General features: G+C 36.4%; 1 protein-coding gene across 1 annotated transcript; it reads right to left on the minus strand.

The window, feature by feature from the left end:
* Nucleotides 1-5,525: 5,525 nt before the first annotated feature.
* Nucleotides 5,526-9,666, minus strand: LOC122059094 (disease resistance protein RPV1-like). Its single transcript, XM_042621790.1, has 5 exons — nt 9,200-9,666; nt 7,966-9,115; nt 7,458-7,742; nt 6,648-7,373; nt 5,526-6,371 (listed from the first exon to the last, which is right to left on the minus strand). The coding sequence occupies exons 1-5, from the start codon at nt 9,664-9,666 to the stop codon at nt 5,859-5,861; spliced, it is 3,141 nt and encodes a 1,046-aa protein (XP_042477724.1). The 3' UTR covers nt 5,526-5,858.
* Nucleotides 9,667-19,242: the final 9,576 nt, after the last annotated feature.

Consider the following 19,242-nt stretch of genomic DNA (forward strand, 5'->3'; position numbering starts at 1 on the left):
TCTTGAGACGACTTGGAAGGAGCAATTAAAAAAACAAAAAGTCCCAACTGACCATCCCTGCCCGCATCTATAATATTATAATTATAAAAATTACCTTATATCATCCTTAATTTCAAACACACCACCTTAAATTCCCAAAAATATCAAACGTACCACTAAAGGTGTTACGTTAGTTTAGAAATGGAAATTACTCTTTTGACCCTAAAATCAAATATGAATAAAAAAAGCCAATTCTCATCTTTTTCACCTCTTTTACTTTGTAGTATGAAATACCTTTGAACCCTAGAACAAGATTGCATCAGTCATTGAACGAGATTGCTACCTCCTTCTCATTACACATCGGAATCTGAACTAGAACCATAGGGAAGAAGTCGTTTGCATTGCCATCATTGGATTCAATATCACCATTCGTTCGTTTGGGGGGAATTGGTTTGATTTTCCCCAATTAGATCCTAAAGCAACTCAAGCATTAGATCAAACGGCCGACACTCTGAATAAGGAAGAGAACAATATAAACATTGGCGAGGAATTGGAGAGTTGGAGCGAGGTACTCCAGCCTGACCCATTTAGAATATAGAGAATCAAAAATACATCCGAATGTCTCCATTTCTGAACTGAAGCTCACAAGCGTCCCTCTCTCTCTCTCTCTCTCTCTCTCTCTCTCTCTGCATTTCTTTTTTTTTTTTTTTTCTTTTGTTTGCTTTTTTTTAGGGTAGATTGTCATGTAGGTTCTGTCATCTCTTGGAGGCTAGAGCCTATCAGTCCTTACTAGAGCAAGAGGCCCCTTGAGAGTTCAGTCTAGCTGCCGCTACAACGCAGCAGTTGGCTTCAGGAAGGACCGATTCGAAGATTGAGAGTGAGATCGAGGCCGAGAACCCTAGAGTTAGAAGGCGAATTTATGCTTTTATCCAGGCCTGATTGCAGGATTCTTGTGGTTCTCCCTCCTGTTGTTGGGGTTTGAGGTTGCGGCCTACTTCAAGGATTGGCATTTTGGGACTCCCAACCTGCAACTGCAACGCATCTTGTCCACACCTTGGGGTCCAGATGGAGCTTTGAAGATTTGGTGGAATAGTCCTATTCTCTTATTCGATTATAACTTGTAGGCCACCGAAACAAAGTGAGGAGAGAGTGAGAGAGAAGTAAACAAGAGAGGAAGATAGAATAACAGCTCAACACGTCTTGGATTTCAAGAGTAAACTTGTAATTTGAAAAATATCAATAGTGACACATCATCACTTGACACTTGTGAGCTAACGAAATGGGTTTATGAGTCATTATTTTTTTCAAAACAGGGTACACACTATGTATTTTTTAGAATTTAGGATGGTATCTCATATAAGATTTGAAATTATGGGTGGTACAAGATAATTTTCATTATAATTAAGTAGCAAATGCTACCATGTATGTTTAGATATTCCAATAAAAATACAAAAAGGCAAAAGGCAAAATGAAAGGGGGTTTTAAAAAGAATCAACATCTCCAGCATTTTCAGATTTGTCTCAAGTATCAATGATCCAGTCTATTGATTTTTCTATCAAATTAACTTCATTCAAGTAATCATAACTGAAAAAAAATGTCTTCTTCAATCAGGTTTGTCTTCACTTATTCAGATTTTAAAAACTTCTTGTTCCGACAATCCTTCTTGAAATGTCCTAATTTACCATAAGAAAAACACATCACTTTTGGTTTTTTGAAGTTTTTGTCCTTCTTCACTCGAAATGTCTTCTTGAATAAACTTTGTTTCTTAGTCTCAATAAGATTAGCCTTAAGTCTTGAAATGTCTTCTCTTTAGCCATGTTTCTTTCTTCAATTTTAATTATGATAGCCACTTGCTCAAAAGCCCATTCTTTTCTCTTGTGTTTCATATTTAATTTAAATGTATTTCAAGAAATTAGAAGTTTCTCAAGTAGAGCTTTAGTTACTAATGCATCACGTAATATAATATTTTCCTCAGATAAGTTTCCAATTAAAATTTAAAATTTGTCTATTTGAGAAGAAATATTTTCCATCTTGCATTTGCAAATTAAGAAAATTAATCATGACATACTTGTTTTTTTTGTCCGGCATCCCTACAATAATACCCAATGCTCATTATTATTAAAATAATAAATAAAACATAAAAGACAATGGATGATGAGACTCTTATCTCTACGGCACTACCCGCAATATCCCATGACATCATTCTTTATTAAAATAAATAAGAAAAAAAAAAGGACAAAAAATAGGAGATAAGGATAGACAAAATGACCTGTTATTAAATACTCATTTTCCAATCCTCTCACCGACAAACATCATTTGCAGTGAAGAGAATCTGAAGTGAAGGTTATGCTATCGACGGGTTGAAATCGTCTGCAATTTTGATCTCGTATGATTTTTTGAAATATCATCTTCAGGGGGTGATACATGTATTGATACCAATGCAATAATCCAGATCTGGTAAAACTAATAAAATCTTAAATCAGTGATGAGCTATTTAAATCAAATCTGAACCATTGCATTGGTATCAATACACATGTCAACCCCTAAGGTGGTACTTCACGAAATTATACAAGATCAAAATTGCAGACGATTTTTTTCCGCTATCGACACATAATTGACTTTGACGCTGGAAACTCTCCCCAAACACACCATATGGTTGTTGGCCACTCCCACAATGTTGTATGTACGCTGTATGTCCCTCTATAAGTCTTAACCACAAAACACGGTGGCTCACGCTATGTGGAACAATGGGACCCACTAATATTTTGAATTCATTTCTCCATGTCGTGAGACAGTGACCCATGTAATGTGTTTAATCACACTCCAAATACACTTCTCCATGCTTTCATTGTACTATCACGGCTACCGATTGTTACGATTTCACCCCAATTGAAGATTCCACCGTGGAATGCGCCAATAAGACACCAAAAGCCTTTGTGGCACTAGTGATACACACAAGGAATGGGTTATCATTGGTCCGATGCTTGGGGTGAAACCAATTCTCAGGGTGTGACGAGGTGTGTGTACATAGCCCGGATACATATTCACAGTGGCATGCTGATTCGCTATTACTAACTTCATCTTCCCAAGTTGCATAGAACAATCAGAACTAAAGAAATCTTTCGTGATTCACTCCGCCTTGAAGCCCTACTTCCATTGAAGTGTAATTGACAATCGTTTGGACCTTTCTAACAACTGCCTCGTCTCTAGCCCTTCATTTAGGGTGTCAAAACTTAGGCACCGTTTGATAACATTTCGTTTATGTTGTTTTTACGTTTTTTTATTCCCAGAAACGGAGAAACAACTTAAAAAGCATTTGATAAAATTGTTCTATTTCGCCCGTTTCTAGAAACATAAATCAAAATTTATGCCTATTTACAATTCTCGAAACGACTTTGATGAAACAAGTCAATTTCTAGAAACGAATTTGGGAGAAAAAAAAAAAAAAAAAAAAGGTTGTTGTGCTCGATAAATCTCTCAACTATTTAAACCTAAAAAGAGGCAACCGAACCCTCTCTCCCTTTTGGGCATCCGATGATACTATTGGATTTTTAGTGGCATTATGTCTGCAAAAAACATTTCGAAAAACATATTTATCAAATACTAAAAAAATCCGTTTTTATTTCTGAAAACGTGAAAAGTCGTTTTTGTTGTTTCTAGACATAGAAACAGCAAAAATGTTATCAAACGGTGCCCTAGTCTGAACTGGTAAAATTGCCCAGACCAAACCAAACCAAATTGAAGTCTTATTAGGCTGATTCTGGTTTGGGATATATTATGACCCCAAAATTAAAATCAAAATCAAACCGAACCAGTAAGAAACCAAAACCTGCACAAAACTCATAAAAAATAGGGAAATTATTAACATAACAAGGGTCTGTTATTTATCTAAACATAACAAGACACCCACCACCCTCTTAAACTCCAATTAGAGACTTGATTGAAAATAAATTTATGAGGATAGTTGAGTAAAATCACATTCACTCTTAGGAAAATCGAAAAAACCAAGATTTTTTACTTGATTTTTTCAACAAAGGGTTAAAAAGTAATTTAGCATAATCATCTTCCCCAAAATTATCTACCCAGCACCTCTCTCGTCTGTTACCTTTTGTCTCCGGTGGAGCTAAAAGCCCCCATCAAGTAATTGGCAAGTACTACAGCGTCTCAGCATTCTAGGTCGTTGGCGCACTCACGTTGTTTTGGGTTTTGAAGATTAAGAAAGAAAAATCTGTTCCAAGGTCATGATCATGATACTCAATATATCTGAAACAAAAACTGAAAAGGCAACAATCCTTTCTAAACTCAAATAGACGTCAAAGTTTTCATGATGGAAACTGCTGGGTATGTGGGTTCCTACCAATAGAAGCAACACATGATTCTTCTCACATAAGAGCTATGTTAAGATTGGACTTAAGAAAAAAAAAAGGGCAGGCTTGGGAGGGGAAATTGAACATGATAGAGCAACCGAAACTGAACAAGTATATAGTATCGTATTTGTAAGTATGACAATGGAGGATTCGGGGAAATTGAATTTGTGTACAAGGAGGTGACACATACACTTGGCATCGTTGATACAACCCTTGAGCTCGTGCCTGGAGTACCAATACGATATGCCGCATATCACCATCTTCTTGTGACCGTGGACAAAAGGGGGAGGACCAGGAGGGGCATAGTTGTATGGGGAAGGAGAAGGAGCCGGTGCCGATGCCACAGGGACAGGATGGTACTAATAAGAATGGTGGGGGGATCTGCAATGTGGGTTATGACTTGGCACAGAGTGCATCTTATCGATTGGGTTCCCGATGGGAGTTGCAGCGGTGTGGCAATTGGAGCAGTTCACAAGCAAATGCATCTTCACCGCCTATGAACGAATCAACAAATCTCGGACATAGAAGAGAGAGAGAGAGAGAGAGAGAGAGAGAGAGAGAGAGAGAGAGAGGTTGTGAGTCCTGAACAAATGGAGGAGAGGAAGAAGAAGGATCTGGGATTGATCCTTTTGAATGGGTGGGATCGGGTGAACAAAGTTGGAAGGCACTGATGGAGTAATCTTTTCTTCTTCGGAGACGTTCAGAAATTGAAGGAAGAAAAATCCCAACTTGAATATATATATATATATATATATATATTTTAAATAAATCCCCAACTTGAAGCTCAATTACAAGAGAAGAGGTTTGAGAAATTAGATGAAATGACAAAAATGCCTATAGAATTTCAATTGTGAATATATCTTCTGATTTTTAATTTGTAAAAAGTGAAATTTCTAGTTTATCCCCAACGTAATTCATCCTTCGATAACATTTCTCATTATAATTTGGCCTTTTTACTCTTTTGTTATTTTACCAAACATAACCAACCCTAGTTACCTTAATAACTTCCCTAAAAAATATCAGGTTTTTTATAATTTTTATAAATTGCATAGTAAGCCAAACACAAATGGAACCAAATGAAATCAACCCAATTACAAACCAATATAAAAAATTGAAATCATACCACAACCAATATTTTCTTATTCATTTGATTTCAGTTTCATCATTCCCACCCCAAAACTGACTCAAACTCAGAACAAACCAATCAATTGACACCCCTACCTTCACCATCTTCATTTTCGTCTTCTCAGGGTTTGTCCGGTGCTCATAGTTGTGTATTCTGATGGGCCGCCATGGGCTTCGTCCTTTGACCATGGTGGGGCTGCACAGGCTATGCATGGCTCTTCTTTTTCTACGTCAACAATGGAGTTTGAAGCTCGTCATGGAGGGATTTGATTGAATCTTTGTTTCCACATTTCGTGGTTGGTTCCAAATCGCAGGCCAATTAGCTCTACTCTGAGGCTCGATCTCAACCTAGGCGACTCATTCCATTGTAGATCATCATCATCATAATCAATTATATCTTACAATCTCAAGAGGTCCCTCACCATAAGGGCATGAACTGAATTGATTATCAAACATTGGCCCTTCTTTCATCAGGAAGAGATTCACCCTACTCACCTTTCCCCAAAAAGTATAATTAACAATTACATCTGATATCTCAATAGAATCTCTGCCTTCAAGCTGAACCCCAAACCAATCAAACCCTTTGAATTCATGAATGTATTCTATATGATCTCCAGGTGTGAATTTACTGAGCCCCTCAATTGCCAACGCAAGTTCACAATCAGTTTTTTTATCTTCGCTATGGACACAAGATAAAAACCTCAGCCTTATATCTTGTTTATAATACTTTGTTAACTCCTCATGGACACTCAAAGAAACATGCATAATTAACCTGTAGCTACAAATATCATAATAATTAGGAATCAGGTAGTAGTTAGAACCTTCTTCATCTGTATTGTGTTGCTGCAAAGGTATCCAAATCTGCCTCCAACTTTCAATGTTACCCCAAAGAAATGATCCCTATAAGAGAGAAAAAGAAGAAAGGACATGTCAATAATCATAAATTTGGGAAACTATAATTGGTTTTGCTAGTTTTAGTCTATCAAAAAAAAAAAAAAAGGAAAATAGATCAGTTGGTCGTATGAGTCAACATCCAACACATGTTCTTTTTGTTTCTAAATATACCCCTCTTTATCCTTATAATGAAAAAAGATGGGACAGGTGTTGGAGGCTAACTCATACGATCAGGTGAGTGGATCCTATCTCCTAATTAGGGTTCTAATAATGGTAAAGCACCTGTTGGCCTTTTGTCTGCCACGAATGATGATTTGTTACCATGCAGCGTCTATCCACTTCACTCATCAGTTCACTATATTCATTGTTATTTGTCTTCACGAAGCCTTTAAATTGCTCCATCTTTACACAAAAACCTCCAAGCCACAATTCTTCCAAGTTTTTCAAGTTCTGCATGTCTGGTAAACTTTCAAAAATTTTGTACAAAATATGAAACATAATTAAACTAGAGGGCAGCTTTGGAATGCAAAAAAGCTTGTCATGTCCACTAAGTTGAAAGTTTCGCAGAGATGTCATATTCTCCATTGACTCTGGTAGATACATTAGTGCACAGTTTCCATAAAGATTCAACACCTCCAGCTTCTTTAACAGTCCAACACCATCAGGTAGGGCTTTAATATTTGTTCTTTCCAAAGAAAGCTCAATCAAAGATTCTTTTAGATCACCAATGGATTTAGGCAACTCTTTGAGTGACTTACAATCAGTTAGAATAAGGTTCTGAAGAGATCTCAACCTACATACACTGTTTGGGAGTTTCTCAAGTGACTTGCAATATCCCAAGTTCAAGTAAACGAGCTGCTGAAGTTCCCCGATGGACTCATGCAAATTAACCAATGCATCACAATAATAAAGATACAACCTCTCTAAGCAAGGAAATCCAGAGAAGTATGGAGATTTAGACAGATAACAGCAATGACTGAGTTTAAGAACTTTCAATCGTTGAAACAGCTGTCAAACAAAGATGAATATAAAATATATATTAATACTCTCGGTTGTAAGATAAAAAGAAAGGGAAAGACAAACACCACTCACCTTATTTTCATGCCAGTGGTTCCAAGCTTCGCTAAACATGCCAAAACTTAAGTCGAGCATAACTAAGTCTTCATGATAAAAATTGGTAGGTAGTGTTTCCAATGGACAACTATGCCATCTGAGCCATCTTAACCTAGAAGGAAAACATTGAAAGCTCCCATGCAAGTTTGCTCCATCAATCTGTAGTAATCTTAGCTTGGGCATCTTCTCAAAGTCTTTAGCATGTAAACAAGTATTATCATTGGTATTGAAGTCCAGCAAGAGACCTTCAACCATTTCATTCCCCTATGGCAAAATAAAACAGTCCAAGTAAAGATTTTTTCTTTTTTCTTTTTTTGATAGACATACAAATGTAGAGGCTGTCAATATACTCATACATATTGTACTTGGTCCTAATGCACTTTATTCTGATATCTATTTATATATTAGGATCACATGCTTACCTATAATAAGAGTAGAGGAAAATAGGAAGAAAAAGAAAAAAATGATTCATGTAACTAGCTCTCACCTTGCAACTATTTAATACCTTCATGATATTGTGATGAGACCATAATCGGCTATGGTTGTCAGGATTCTCAGGCCTTTGATCATAAGCAATTCTTCTTCCCATGTCTCGAACCTGATCGTGCATCCAGAAGTACTTTTTCTTCACCCATGTACCTAACTCACGAAACTTTAAGAGAGATTTTCTCTTTAGAACTTCTATACGGTATTTTGGCTCAAAGCCACAAGCTTCCCATATGGAAATTACGGTTTCTTCCTCCCATCCTATGAATAAACATGCAACATCAAGAAACATGGCTTTCTCAATATCATCTTGAAGATTATCAAAGCTTATCTTCAACTTTTCATAGACATTCTTATGAGGACTTTGTTCCAATATCCGAAGCATGGATTTCCATACTTCCTTAGCTTCTTCATCTTCTATCATAGATAATTCAGAACCCAAAACCTCTAGGGCTAAGGGTAACCCTCTTGTAGTGTGTACTATATCAATTGAAAGCTGCATAAAATCATTAGGAGGTTGTTCCATTGAAAATGCATGCGAACTGAAGAGTCGGAGACTTTCTTCCTTATTCAATTCTCTGGGCTCATATATTTTTCTATCATTTTTAGGGACACCACTTAGAATGATCCGATCTCTAGTCGTTATGATTATCCTACTTCTAGGACCAAACCAATTGAGATCACCAGCCAATGCATTTAGTTGGTTACGATCATTCACATCATCAAGAATGAGAAGGGTTTTAATGTTTTGAAGTTTGTCCTTTATCAAACTCGATCCTTCTTTAGAACTGCTTATTTTTGTTTCCATCTGAGAGATACTCTGAAGAAGTTTCTCTTGCAAACAAACTATACCATTTGGTTGTGATGCTTGCTCCCTAATGTCTTCAAGAAAACAACTCTTGCTAAAATCTTTAGAGATACAATTGTATACAGCGGTCGCAATAGTTGTCTTCCCGATACCACCCTGACCACATATCCCTAGAAACTGAATATCCTCAGAGTTGGTATTTGATGTATTTGATAGTAGAAATAATACAGATTCTATGCGAGATTGTAGCCCAACAGAGTTTTTAACATCAATCAAGGGGACCTTATTTAATTGGATCCAAGCATTTTTAACAACCTTCTCAACTACCTCTGATTGATCATCCCTGCAATTAGTTAGAGCAAGAAGTCATGGAACATGTATATAGTGATCTTGAGAGAAGTAGTAGTGTGGAGTTACAAAGACTTACCTATCGTCAATAACCCATCCACTTATGCTTCCTACGGCTTGCAAAGCTTCCTTCCATCTGGATAGAGTTTGGGTCTCCTCTCTGCTATGTCTCCGAGATGAAATCTGAAAACATCCACTCTGATTCTTAACGTCTGATGGCTCAACCTTGAAGAAAATGGGTAAAATGATTTGACCATTGGTTCTATGACATTCCACCATCTGAGATAGCTCCTGAAGACACCATTTGCTTTCTACGTATCTCCGAGAGAAGATAGCAATCGAGAGCTTGGCACCTTTTATTATATTGAGAAGCTCCCCAATTGCTTCTCCTTGCCGCAGATCTTTGCTGTCCATGAAAGTGTGGATTCCATGAGCCTTTAGAGAAGTGTAAAGGTCGCCAATGAAGATATTGCGAGTGTCTTCCCCTCTGAAGTTGATAAACACATCACAGTTTAAAGATCCAACCTGTGGCTCCATAAATGTCATAGTAGTTGCAGATGATAAATGGAGAAATGGATGGTTTTGGGATATGATTTTGGGGTGATAAAAAAGTGCTGGTTTTGTTTCCTGCTGCTCTGCAAAATGAAGAATGGAAAGTGGGGAAGAGTGGAATTTGTAAATTAATAAGTTAGTTTCTGCGTTAATCTTATCGAAGATTAGTCAAAATGTGCATAAGCTGGTCAAAATGCTTTGTTAATAAAAATAAAAAAATAAAAAGAAAAAAGAAAAGGTCAGTTGAATATGGTAGAAGAGGAACACCAGGTAAGCCAAGAATGCTACTTCTGCAGCTGCGATAAGGTGTGTAGCACAAATCTAACGGTTATGAGTAAAATAATACATGTTCATATACTGAGATATATGCATCAGAATGCTCATAATTGCGTGACAGCATGCCGTGTCCCATGGAGTCATTGTTTCCCGGAATCTTCACCAATCACGGTCAACCACAGATGCATCTTCAGACTTGAGACGTTAGAGGAGCAATAAAACGTGAGACGTGAGTGGCAATCACGTTCTACCCCAAAAAAATTAATAAGCAAAAGGACAAAATGAGAGTCAACCGTTATAGATTTCAGTTTTGGAGGATGAAATATTATAGGGAATTTATTATCACTCCTATACATTAGGCCAACATTTATTAAAAAAAAAAATTTTATTTTTTGATATTTTTCTGTTTTTGGACTTTCAATTTTTTTTTTCTTTTTTAATACTCAGATTATTTTTCCTTTTCATTTGTATCTTATTAATTTTTTTTTTTAAATTGATCGATTGAAAAAATGACATTGTAGAAGGATGGCACATATGAAGGTCATGATTCAAATAATTGGTATTGAATTATCTAATTAATTAAGTGATCTATATCAGTATTGGTTGAGAACGATATAGATCCAATACTTCTATTATTTTTTTAATCTCTAAAATCATGTGTAGCAACTCTAACAGAGAATATAATATTGAGATCGATATTGATCCGAATTAGTATCAGTGGAGATCGATGCCAATCTAACACCAATAAAAAAAAATAGATTACTAAACTCCTGATGATGGATGAGACAAAAGAAAAAAAAATTAATAAATAAACAATTTCCTTGATGATGGATGAGACAAAATGAAGAAGAAAAAAAACTAATAAATAAACAGTATCTTTAAGTGACTCTTTTTTTTTTTTTTTTTCTAAACATCTTTAAAAGTGATTCAATACTAATGCATTCAAAGAAAATTTTAAAAAATATAAAAAAAAAATAATAATAATAATAATGATATGAGAGCTAAGGAGGAGTTTGAGTTTTAGCCAACAAAGCAATATTTGAACCAAATAATAATGGAAGGACAACCCAGTTGGCTGTTTTATTGAGTATAAGTATATTTTGAACCAATCAATAGAAAGATAGATAGGGGAATTTTAATAAATATAGGCCCAGGGTAGGGGAATGATAGTAAGTTCCCCAATATTATACCAAACGCATAGCAGACTCTATCACGCTTTGATAAAAGGGTGTATCAAAGCTCCTACATGTGTGAGTTCTAGGGACAAGAACTACATAACCTTACCTCGAGAATGTCAAAAAGTTGTATCAATCGTTTGACCACTAGGTCAGATCATTGGTACTTTACTATAGCATACTCTATCACACTTCAATATTTCACTAAATAATGAGACATATCGGCAGAAATGAAAGACTTGACTCGGAATCAATTGATTTTGATTAAACTTGATTTTTCACTTGATTCCAATTGAGTAAGGCCAAGTTTGGGTGAAATAGGTCAAGTCCAATCGATTCTTGAACCCTGAATTTTTAAAAATTTTCTCCACAATAGTTTGATCATCACAATGCTTCGCGATGCTAGTCCCATGGGTTTTATGGTTCTCATATTAGCTGACACTAACCCGACTCACATGTATAAGGATCAACCTTTGCATCTAGGAGGTTACTCAGGACAACTTCGTTAAGGATTTACATCAACCTCCCCTGACGTTTGAGTATATTACATCTTCCCCCTAAAAAATCATTTATTACATTTAAACCCAACAAAAGTAACACCAACTGGTGTTCATTTTCGAACACAAAAAGACTAATAACCCTTCTTCTTCTTCTTCTCCTTCTTCCCACTGTGAGAGTGGTGTTGTGTGAAGCTTCCATCCAATTCAATCCCCAAAGCCTTAGAATCAAACGCTCTGTAACATCCAGGACCGGTTATCGAAATCGGTCAAAGTGGCTGGGTTGAGACTTGAGAACCCATTCTTCGGTTCCAAATCGAGGGATCCAATTGATGTTTCACCGGGAAAGAAGTAACACCAAAGCTCAAAATGCCCAGAGCGTGAATGGGAGTAGAACCCATTCCCGAGCTGCGTCTCTAAATCCTGTGCTAGTAGATTGGAGCGAACCAACGATTTTACCTCTTTGAAACGGTGGCGCCTATCCTTCCCGGATCTATAGCATTCCTTCACCTATTAATCCTTTCACGGTCCAATCATCCGATTGAAGAGATTCTCATGGTGAAAAGAAACTGGGTCCAATTGGCTTTCAAGATTGATGAATTCCTGAGCTCAACATTATCCATAAAAATTAACCAGTCCCTAGCCTCCAACCATGGAAAACCAGAGTGGGTTAGCACTTAGCAGCGTTGAGGGGCAGATAAATAGGATATTGAAGTGGAAAGAAACAAAGAGAGGAACTTGGTTGAGGTTGGGATAGTCGGCTCAGAAAGTCTGTATTCCCACCGCCCCATGTCCACTGGAAATTGGAAGATTTGGACCAACATGAAAGCCACAAATTTCAATTGCCCTTTTGTTGGATATCTATTTGGTTGATCCACGTTAAGTGTGCAAGTTCTTCTTGTACAAGAGGATGGTGGAACTATCTTTGCCGGCCGCCATAAAAATCCGATCTTGCTCTCTGCATCCTTTCAACTCAAAACTATGAATACCCATGTCATTCTTGGATTCTTTCTTTGCAAATATACTCAAATTAATTACAGCCCCTAATAATTCCTTCAATCCTACCAGCTGGTCTTGCTAGGTTCCATTCTAAATTCCAAAACCCTCGAACCGCATCAAATCATATTACTTCTCTTGGGTTTCGATTGATCGATCTATTTAGTTTTTCTCACAGATTTCAATTTATACACTTGAGGATATGTGCAAGATTCCAAAATCTCGAAGAGAAAAGACAAGATGAAGAGACTTTGATTGTTGTTTTTTTCTTTTCTGATCTCCATTTCCATGGAATTTGATTACATTTACAAGTGGGTAATTATGTCTTTTTGTGTTCTAATACTAACACTAGTTTAACTGTGTTACTTTTTTTTAGTTTAAATATGATAAACAAGTTTTTAAGGGGAAAAATGTAATATAGGCAAATGCCAGGGGAAGGTTGATGTAAATCATCCAAAAAAAAAAATAAGGGAAAATTCTAGTTCCCTTCATCAATCATCAGACTCGGTCTCATGTTCGATTCCCCATCTGTGTATTTACAATTTAAGTGGAGATTGTGGTAGTGGGTTTCTATGCTAGTCTCCCCAAAGATAAGTCGAGGTGCACGTAAGCTAACCCAGACACCTTGATTAACAGAAAAAAAAAATTGGAGATTCTATCTTTTCTTACCGCCTTAGCTGAGGCTTGGATCTCGACAAAGAAGTATAAACTGCACATGGTAGCACTAACCTTTGGGATCATCCAATTAAATTGATATATGAGCTGTTTTTATTGACTCTCCACTTAGTTTTTTAATTACTCTCCACTTTGTTTTTAAATTCTAATCTCATTACATTCTGAATATAGAAATAATCTGGTTAATTGATTCAGACTGGAATTTCTCATCAAAAAGTTAATAGATTTCAGTAGGTGATGACATCAAATGAATGAGAGCATTTAACATGCATTCTCCTTATTTATATAGTTTTCTTTCCACAAGTTGCTTCAAAAAAATTGTTTCATAGGCATCTTTCATGTAATGAATGAGCATATCCGCATCAAATCCCTATTTTGTTCTCATTACTTGCCTTGGCTCATGCATGTAACTCAATATGGTGAAAAATATACTTTGCAACCCGACCACATCAATTAGGGATATTAATACCCGAAAAAAGAAAACAAAAATTAAGGTAATAATTGAATATTGAATAAGACTGTAAAAAAGAACAACCCAGTGCACGAGACTCCCATTATTACATGATCTTGGAGGGACAAATGTATGTAACGTTATCCCCTATTAAATACTTAGTATGAAATATGAAATATCTCTAGGTGAGTGTACCTTGTAATGGAGCTTTTCAAGAGGACAATTGTTCTTAATATTTTCTGAGATATTGAATTTATACATGTCAAGTTGTCAGATTGTAAATGTCAGCAAGGATTATATTAACACAGCTTAATCTACAGAAGCAAAACACTGAGGAATGCTCTACAATGGGCAGCAAAAGGAATGAAGCAACATCATCAACTACATAATTTATTCAATCAATAAACTAGAGTACACCAATGGCAAGAACTAATCTGACTAAGACTATAGGAAATCTTTAATGTTTTGTCAGGTTTGGAGTTCCTATCATCCCTTGTAAAGCCCTTATCATTACGGAGATAATTTGGTTTGCTTCACCATTTAATTGGATGAAGTTAACTGTTGATGATTGCTTGCTAGGTAATCCGGGGAGAGCAGAGATAGGTGGAGTTTTTTGAAATGAGGAAGATCAAGTGATATTTTCTTTTGAGAAATATCTTGGAAGTAGAACAAATTACAAGGTGGAGTCCATGGCTCTAGTGACGGGTCTATATATTGATGGCCAAGGGTCTTTCACCTACAAAATTTGTGGGTGGAATGTGGCTCCATAGCGGTTTCTCTTTCAGTGTTTTAATAATAATTGGTATCAAAGCCTGAGGTTGAGAAGCCTTGTTAGCACGTGATTGGCATCGACGTATGTTTTTTGACTTTGCGATATGGCTACTTCAACTTCTACAAAATTCGAGGTGCCAAAATTCAATGGATCGAATTATTCGTTGTGAAAGCTAAAAAGTGAGTAGTGTTATTAAAATATGAGTGTGTGGTTGCACTTGATGGAAAAGAAAAGAAGCCATTCACCACGATTTATGTGTCGTGGTCGATGCTGAAGCCGCCTCGGTCTCCTCCTTTTTCAATATGGTAGGTGGATGGCGGTGCTGGCCATGGCAGGTACCCCCTCTTCTCCATTCTTCTTTCTTCTTCTTTGAATTCCACTGCCGACAAGATGAGAAGGTGAGTTGAGGTTTTGTGTTCATGTTAATAGTGAATAGTGAATAGTTTTATTTTTGTTTTTTATTTCAATAACTTCAATAATGGCTGTCGACACATCATGTTCACATAAATCAAAACCCAAAACCTCCAAAGCTAAGGGCAACCCTCCTGCAATGTCTACTATGCCAGTTGAAAGATGCATAAAATCATCATGAGGTTGGTTTGTTGAAAATACATATAAACTGAAGAGTTGAATGCTTTCTTCCTCATTCACATCTTCAGGATTATATATTTTTAAAGTATTTTTAGGGACCCCACTAAGAACCTTCGATCTCTAGTGATTACGATTATCCTACTTCAATGACCAAACCAATCAAGAACCCGAGTCAATGCATTTAATTCAGTACGATTACCCACATCATCAAGAATGTGAAGAGTTTTCACATCTTGAAGTCTATCCTTTATCAATTGCGATCCTTCTCCAGAACTACATATTTTTTTGTCCAACCAAGAGATACTGTTAAAAAGTTTCTCCCGCAAACAAACTATACTTACCATTGGGTTGTGATACCTGTTCTATAATGTCTTCAAGAAGACCACTCTTGTCAAAAATTTTAGAGATGCAATTGTATACTGCTCGGTTGTCTTCCCAATACCACCCTGACCACATATCCCTAGAAACTGAATATCCTTAGAGGTGGTATTTGATGTATCTGACAGTAGATATAATACAGATCCTACCGGATTACACCACAGGGCGAAGGAATGAGAAGAGATCGAATAAAAGTTGCTACACTCTCCCATTGGCTTTCTTTTCTGCATCTTCCTTCAGTTATGTGTGTGTGTGTGCGTATAAGAGAGAGAGAGAGAGAGTATTTAAAGGCTTTGCGCAGTGGTTAAAAATGACAAAAGGGAAAGAATGGGAAGAAAATAAAGGTTTTTTTTTTTTTAATAAAGAGAATCAAGGTTGCTATCACGCACAACCTTGAAGGTAGTGAAAGGACCACTTTGCCCTTCCCTTGGATGCCCATATGTGCATTCCCGTTGGTCCAACGTTAATACAAGAGCCATGAACGCACCGTGATAGCAAACCTTTCCATGTTTTCTTATAAAAGAACTATCAACCATTGGAGTGGTAGATCCAATTATGATCGTAGGTCAACATTTTTATTGACTTAAGTGCCCTTTTTTTTTCCTTCTTAAAGGGGGTTAAACCCTTATATGCCCATGTGAGTGTTGGTAAACTTGAAGAGGAAAGCACTTCCAAGGTTCGATTTGCTACGGAAGTATTTTCTCCTTACCATCAAACTTTCATCTCACCTTATATTTCCCAAAATAGAATATTTTATCTGGTACCCTAAAATAAAGATCATGTTTGACAAAAGCAAGAACCACACTTAGGGATTGCATTATAAAAGATATCAGAAAGGCTTATAATTCGAAGCAAGTTTTGTAAACCTTAAACCCATAACCCTTAACATTAAAGCTTAAACCCAAAACCTTTAACCCTTAATCCTAAATCCTAAACACTAAACTGTAAATCCTAATCCCTAGTTCGTAATCTCTAATCCAAAAATCTTAAACCCCAAACCCCAATATCCTAAATCCCAAATACTAAATCTTGAACCCTGAGCGTTGAATCCTGAACCATGAACCCTAGCCCTGAACCCTCAACCACCTGAAACCCAAACCCAAAACCCCTAGAACCCTGAGCACGAAACACGAACCCCTGGCACTCAGGGAACCCCATTCATCCAATGGTTAGATCAAGAAATCACAATTTCGCAAATACTGAGCGTTCTTCCCTCATACATTGGCTCATTTTAATTGTCTGCTTGTACATGAGTTTTAAAATTTTAGTTTTTTTAGCCAAATGAGAACTTATCATTTTTCACTAGTAATGTGGCTTGAATTTAGTGACACCAATGTATGCACTTTATCAACAAGACAACAAGTGATGAATCACGCATAGATAATAAAATTTGATAAACCCACATGGAACCGTCAATTAATAGGGCCAAATTTTAAACTTTGGCTTCTTGTAGTTGCCAAAAGATACTATTTTATACCAAAACTAACGTGGTTGGTTTAGTTGTTTAGTCCCCACTTGCTCTTATCTTATGTAATATTGAAAGAGAGAACAGATAAAGAAGGAAGTTTGCATGAGACTTGATCATCCATTTGCCAAAACCACTTCTAAGTTCTAATGGATCTCAAAAAGCAGAAAAATAAATAAATAAAGTGATTTATGAACATAATTGAAGTAATCAAATCTGTCCTATCTCCATTGTTGGGGATTCCCCTAACTAGCTACCTATCATTGGGTTCAACTTTCAAATAAATAATCATTATGATTAAATGGAACCATCCATTGAGGAAGTCATCCTCCTTGACACTAGACATTAATGTGATGTTATTGTTTTCCTTGAAGAGGAGGACTGAGGATTAACAATTAAAAATTAAAAAAAAAAAAAAAAAAAAAAAAAAAAAAAAAAAAAACAGAAGAAAGAGAGAGAGGGAAATAGTAAACAAATCCCCCCCCCCAAAAAAAAAGTTTCCTAAGGTTAAAATGTAAAGAACTAGAAGAAAATTCATTATTAAAAAGTAGAGATTACAGTAGTTTAACCAGATCACAGCTAGCTAGCATTTATTTTACTCAGATCTAGACTCTCATTTTCTGATCTTTTTCCCTGTAAATGGACTTTGAATTTGGGATTTGGGAATATTAGCCCTCGATATTTTCTATTAAAAAATTTATAATGCTCAAAATATTGTCAACCCATTAAGATCTTAAGTTTTTCCACCAAAAATTAAGATCTTAAGTCTGATACACATCAAGAAGCATGAATCAGAGCTCGGATTGAGGATAACCATAGATTTGATCTGTCCAGATGGTATTCCTAATTCAAGCACTGCTAATATGAAAATTTATGAGGTTAATCACTGTTTAACATAAATTGATCAAAAAGGTTGATCCCCACAAGTATATGGTCCTCCATAGTCTATCCTCCCTTTTCTTTTAATAACATGAAGAAAAAACCAGAACTAAATATATGCCTATTAGATATTATTGGTGGGAGTAATATTTAATACAATGGAGGCATATCAACATATGCACACTATATAAAAGTAATATTGTAGTTTTTGTTTCATCCATTGAATATTTTCTTGTAAAAAACCTCCCACTTGCATGTATTTAAAATAAAATAAAAAATACTTTGTGAGGTATCTCACTCCCACGGTCCCACCCATCACCCGCCAAGAAAATGCCTTACTTAGATGGACACCCTCTGGGTTTGGGTTCTTCTACCAAAAAAGATGGACACCCTCTAATTGGATCGGGAAAGGGTATTTTTGACCCTGTGTAGAAGACATTTGCTGTTTAAAAAGTTTGGTCATATGATCAAATCACCATTTTAGACTATCTTTTCACAATGGGCGAGAAAAACTAATCCACAGCAATTGATTAATGGTAAATAGTTCTTACCAGAAAAGAGAAGAAAAAAAATTGGGAGAAAAGGAAAGGACTTGGATATTTTTTTTTTTGGGTGCAAGGACAGGGAATAAATAACATGAGTCATAATAGGAGAGAGAGTGTCAATTTGACAATGTGGATCTCACATCATATTAATTGAGAGGGTGTATATTGAAATATGTACCCCAAGTCTCCAACATAGTGCATCTTTTTCTGTGATTATGTTCTGAATGACACTCCCCTATGGGTATTTATAGTACTTGACAGTTGACACTCCCTATAGGTATTTATAGTACTTGACACTTTTTAACTATCTCAATGGCTGAAAAACACGGTCTTTCCTTTTTCTATTACCGGAGGCGTAAAGAAACCGCAAGGGGGAGGAGGGAATGTGAACAAAATCCGATTTCCACATTCCACCAAATTAAGAACATGCAAATCATATCTATTTGCAAGTGGTTTGGTGGATGGTCTATGTTCTTTATCAGATTTTTTGTAACCCGGCTGTCTAAATTTGACTCGCCGATTTACCGAGTCTAAACCCTTACTCAAGCATCAACCACCTAATCAATAGTGGACTATAATCTATCGTGTATCAACTTTCGAGAGGAGGAGCCAATTCCCTACAAGACGAGAGAGAGAGAGAGAGAGAGAGAGAAAGAACTCGCGGCACGGGCGTCACCGGGCATCATATGGTTGTTGCTTACTTGCTCCCACAATACAGCATGGCCACATAAGCAAGGAGGAATGCGTCGAATAGACTAATGTTGTTTCTTACATGCTCTCTGCTCTCTTTAGTCTTCATCCATGAAACAAGACGGATCACGCTATGTGAGCCTGGGAGTGGGACCCACTCTTTTGATTTTTTATTTTTTT

This window comes from Macadamia integrifolia, chromosome 13, assembly GCF_013358625.1.
Source record: "Macadamia integrifolia cultivar HAES 741 chromosome 13, SCU_Mint_v3, whole genome shotgun sequence".
Classification (NCBI taxonomy): domain Eukaryota; kingdom Viridiplantae; phylum Streptophyta; class Magnoliopsida; order Proteales; family Proteaceae; genus Macadamia; species Macadamia integrifolia.

Bases quoted from the DNA above. Each gene is read 5' to 3' on its own strand.
- LOC122059094 (XM_042621790.1), bottom strand. From the start codon at position 9,666: ATGACATTTATGGAGCCACAGGTTGGATCTTTAAACTGTGATGTGTTT. The intron at 7,743-7,965 runs GTGAGAGCTAGT...ATTTTGCCATAG, and splicing joins AGGTATTAAATAGTTGCAAG to GGGAATGAAATGGTTGAAGG. The intron at 7,374-7,457 runs GTGAGTGGTGTT...TTTGTTTGACAG, and splicing joins ACCACTGGCATGAAAATAAG to CTGTTTCAACGATTGAAAGT.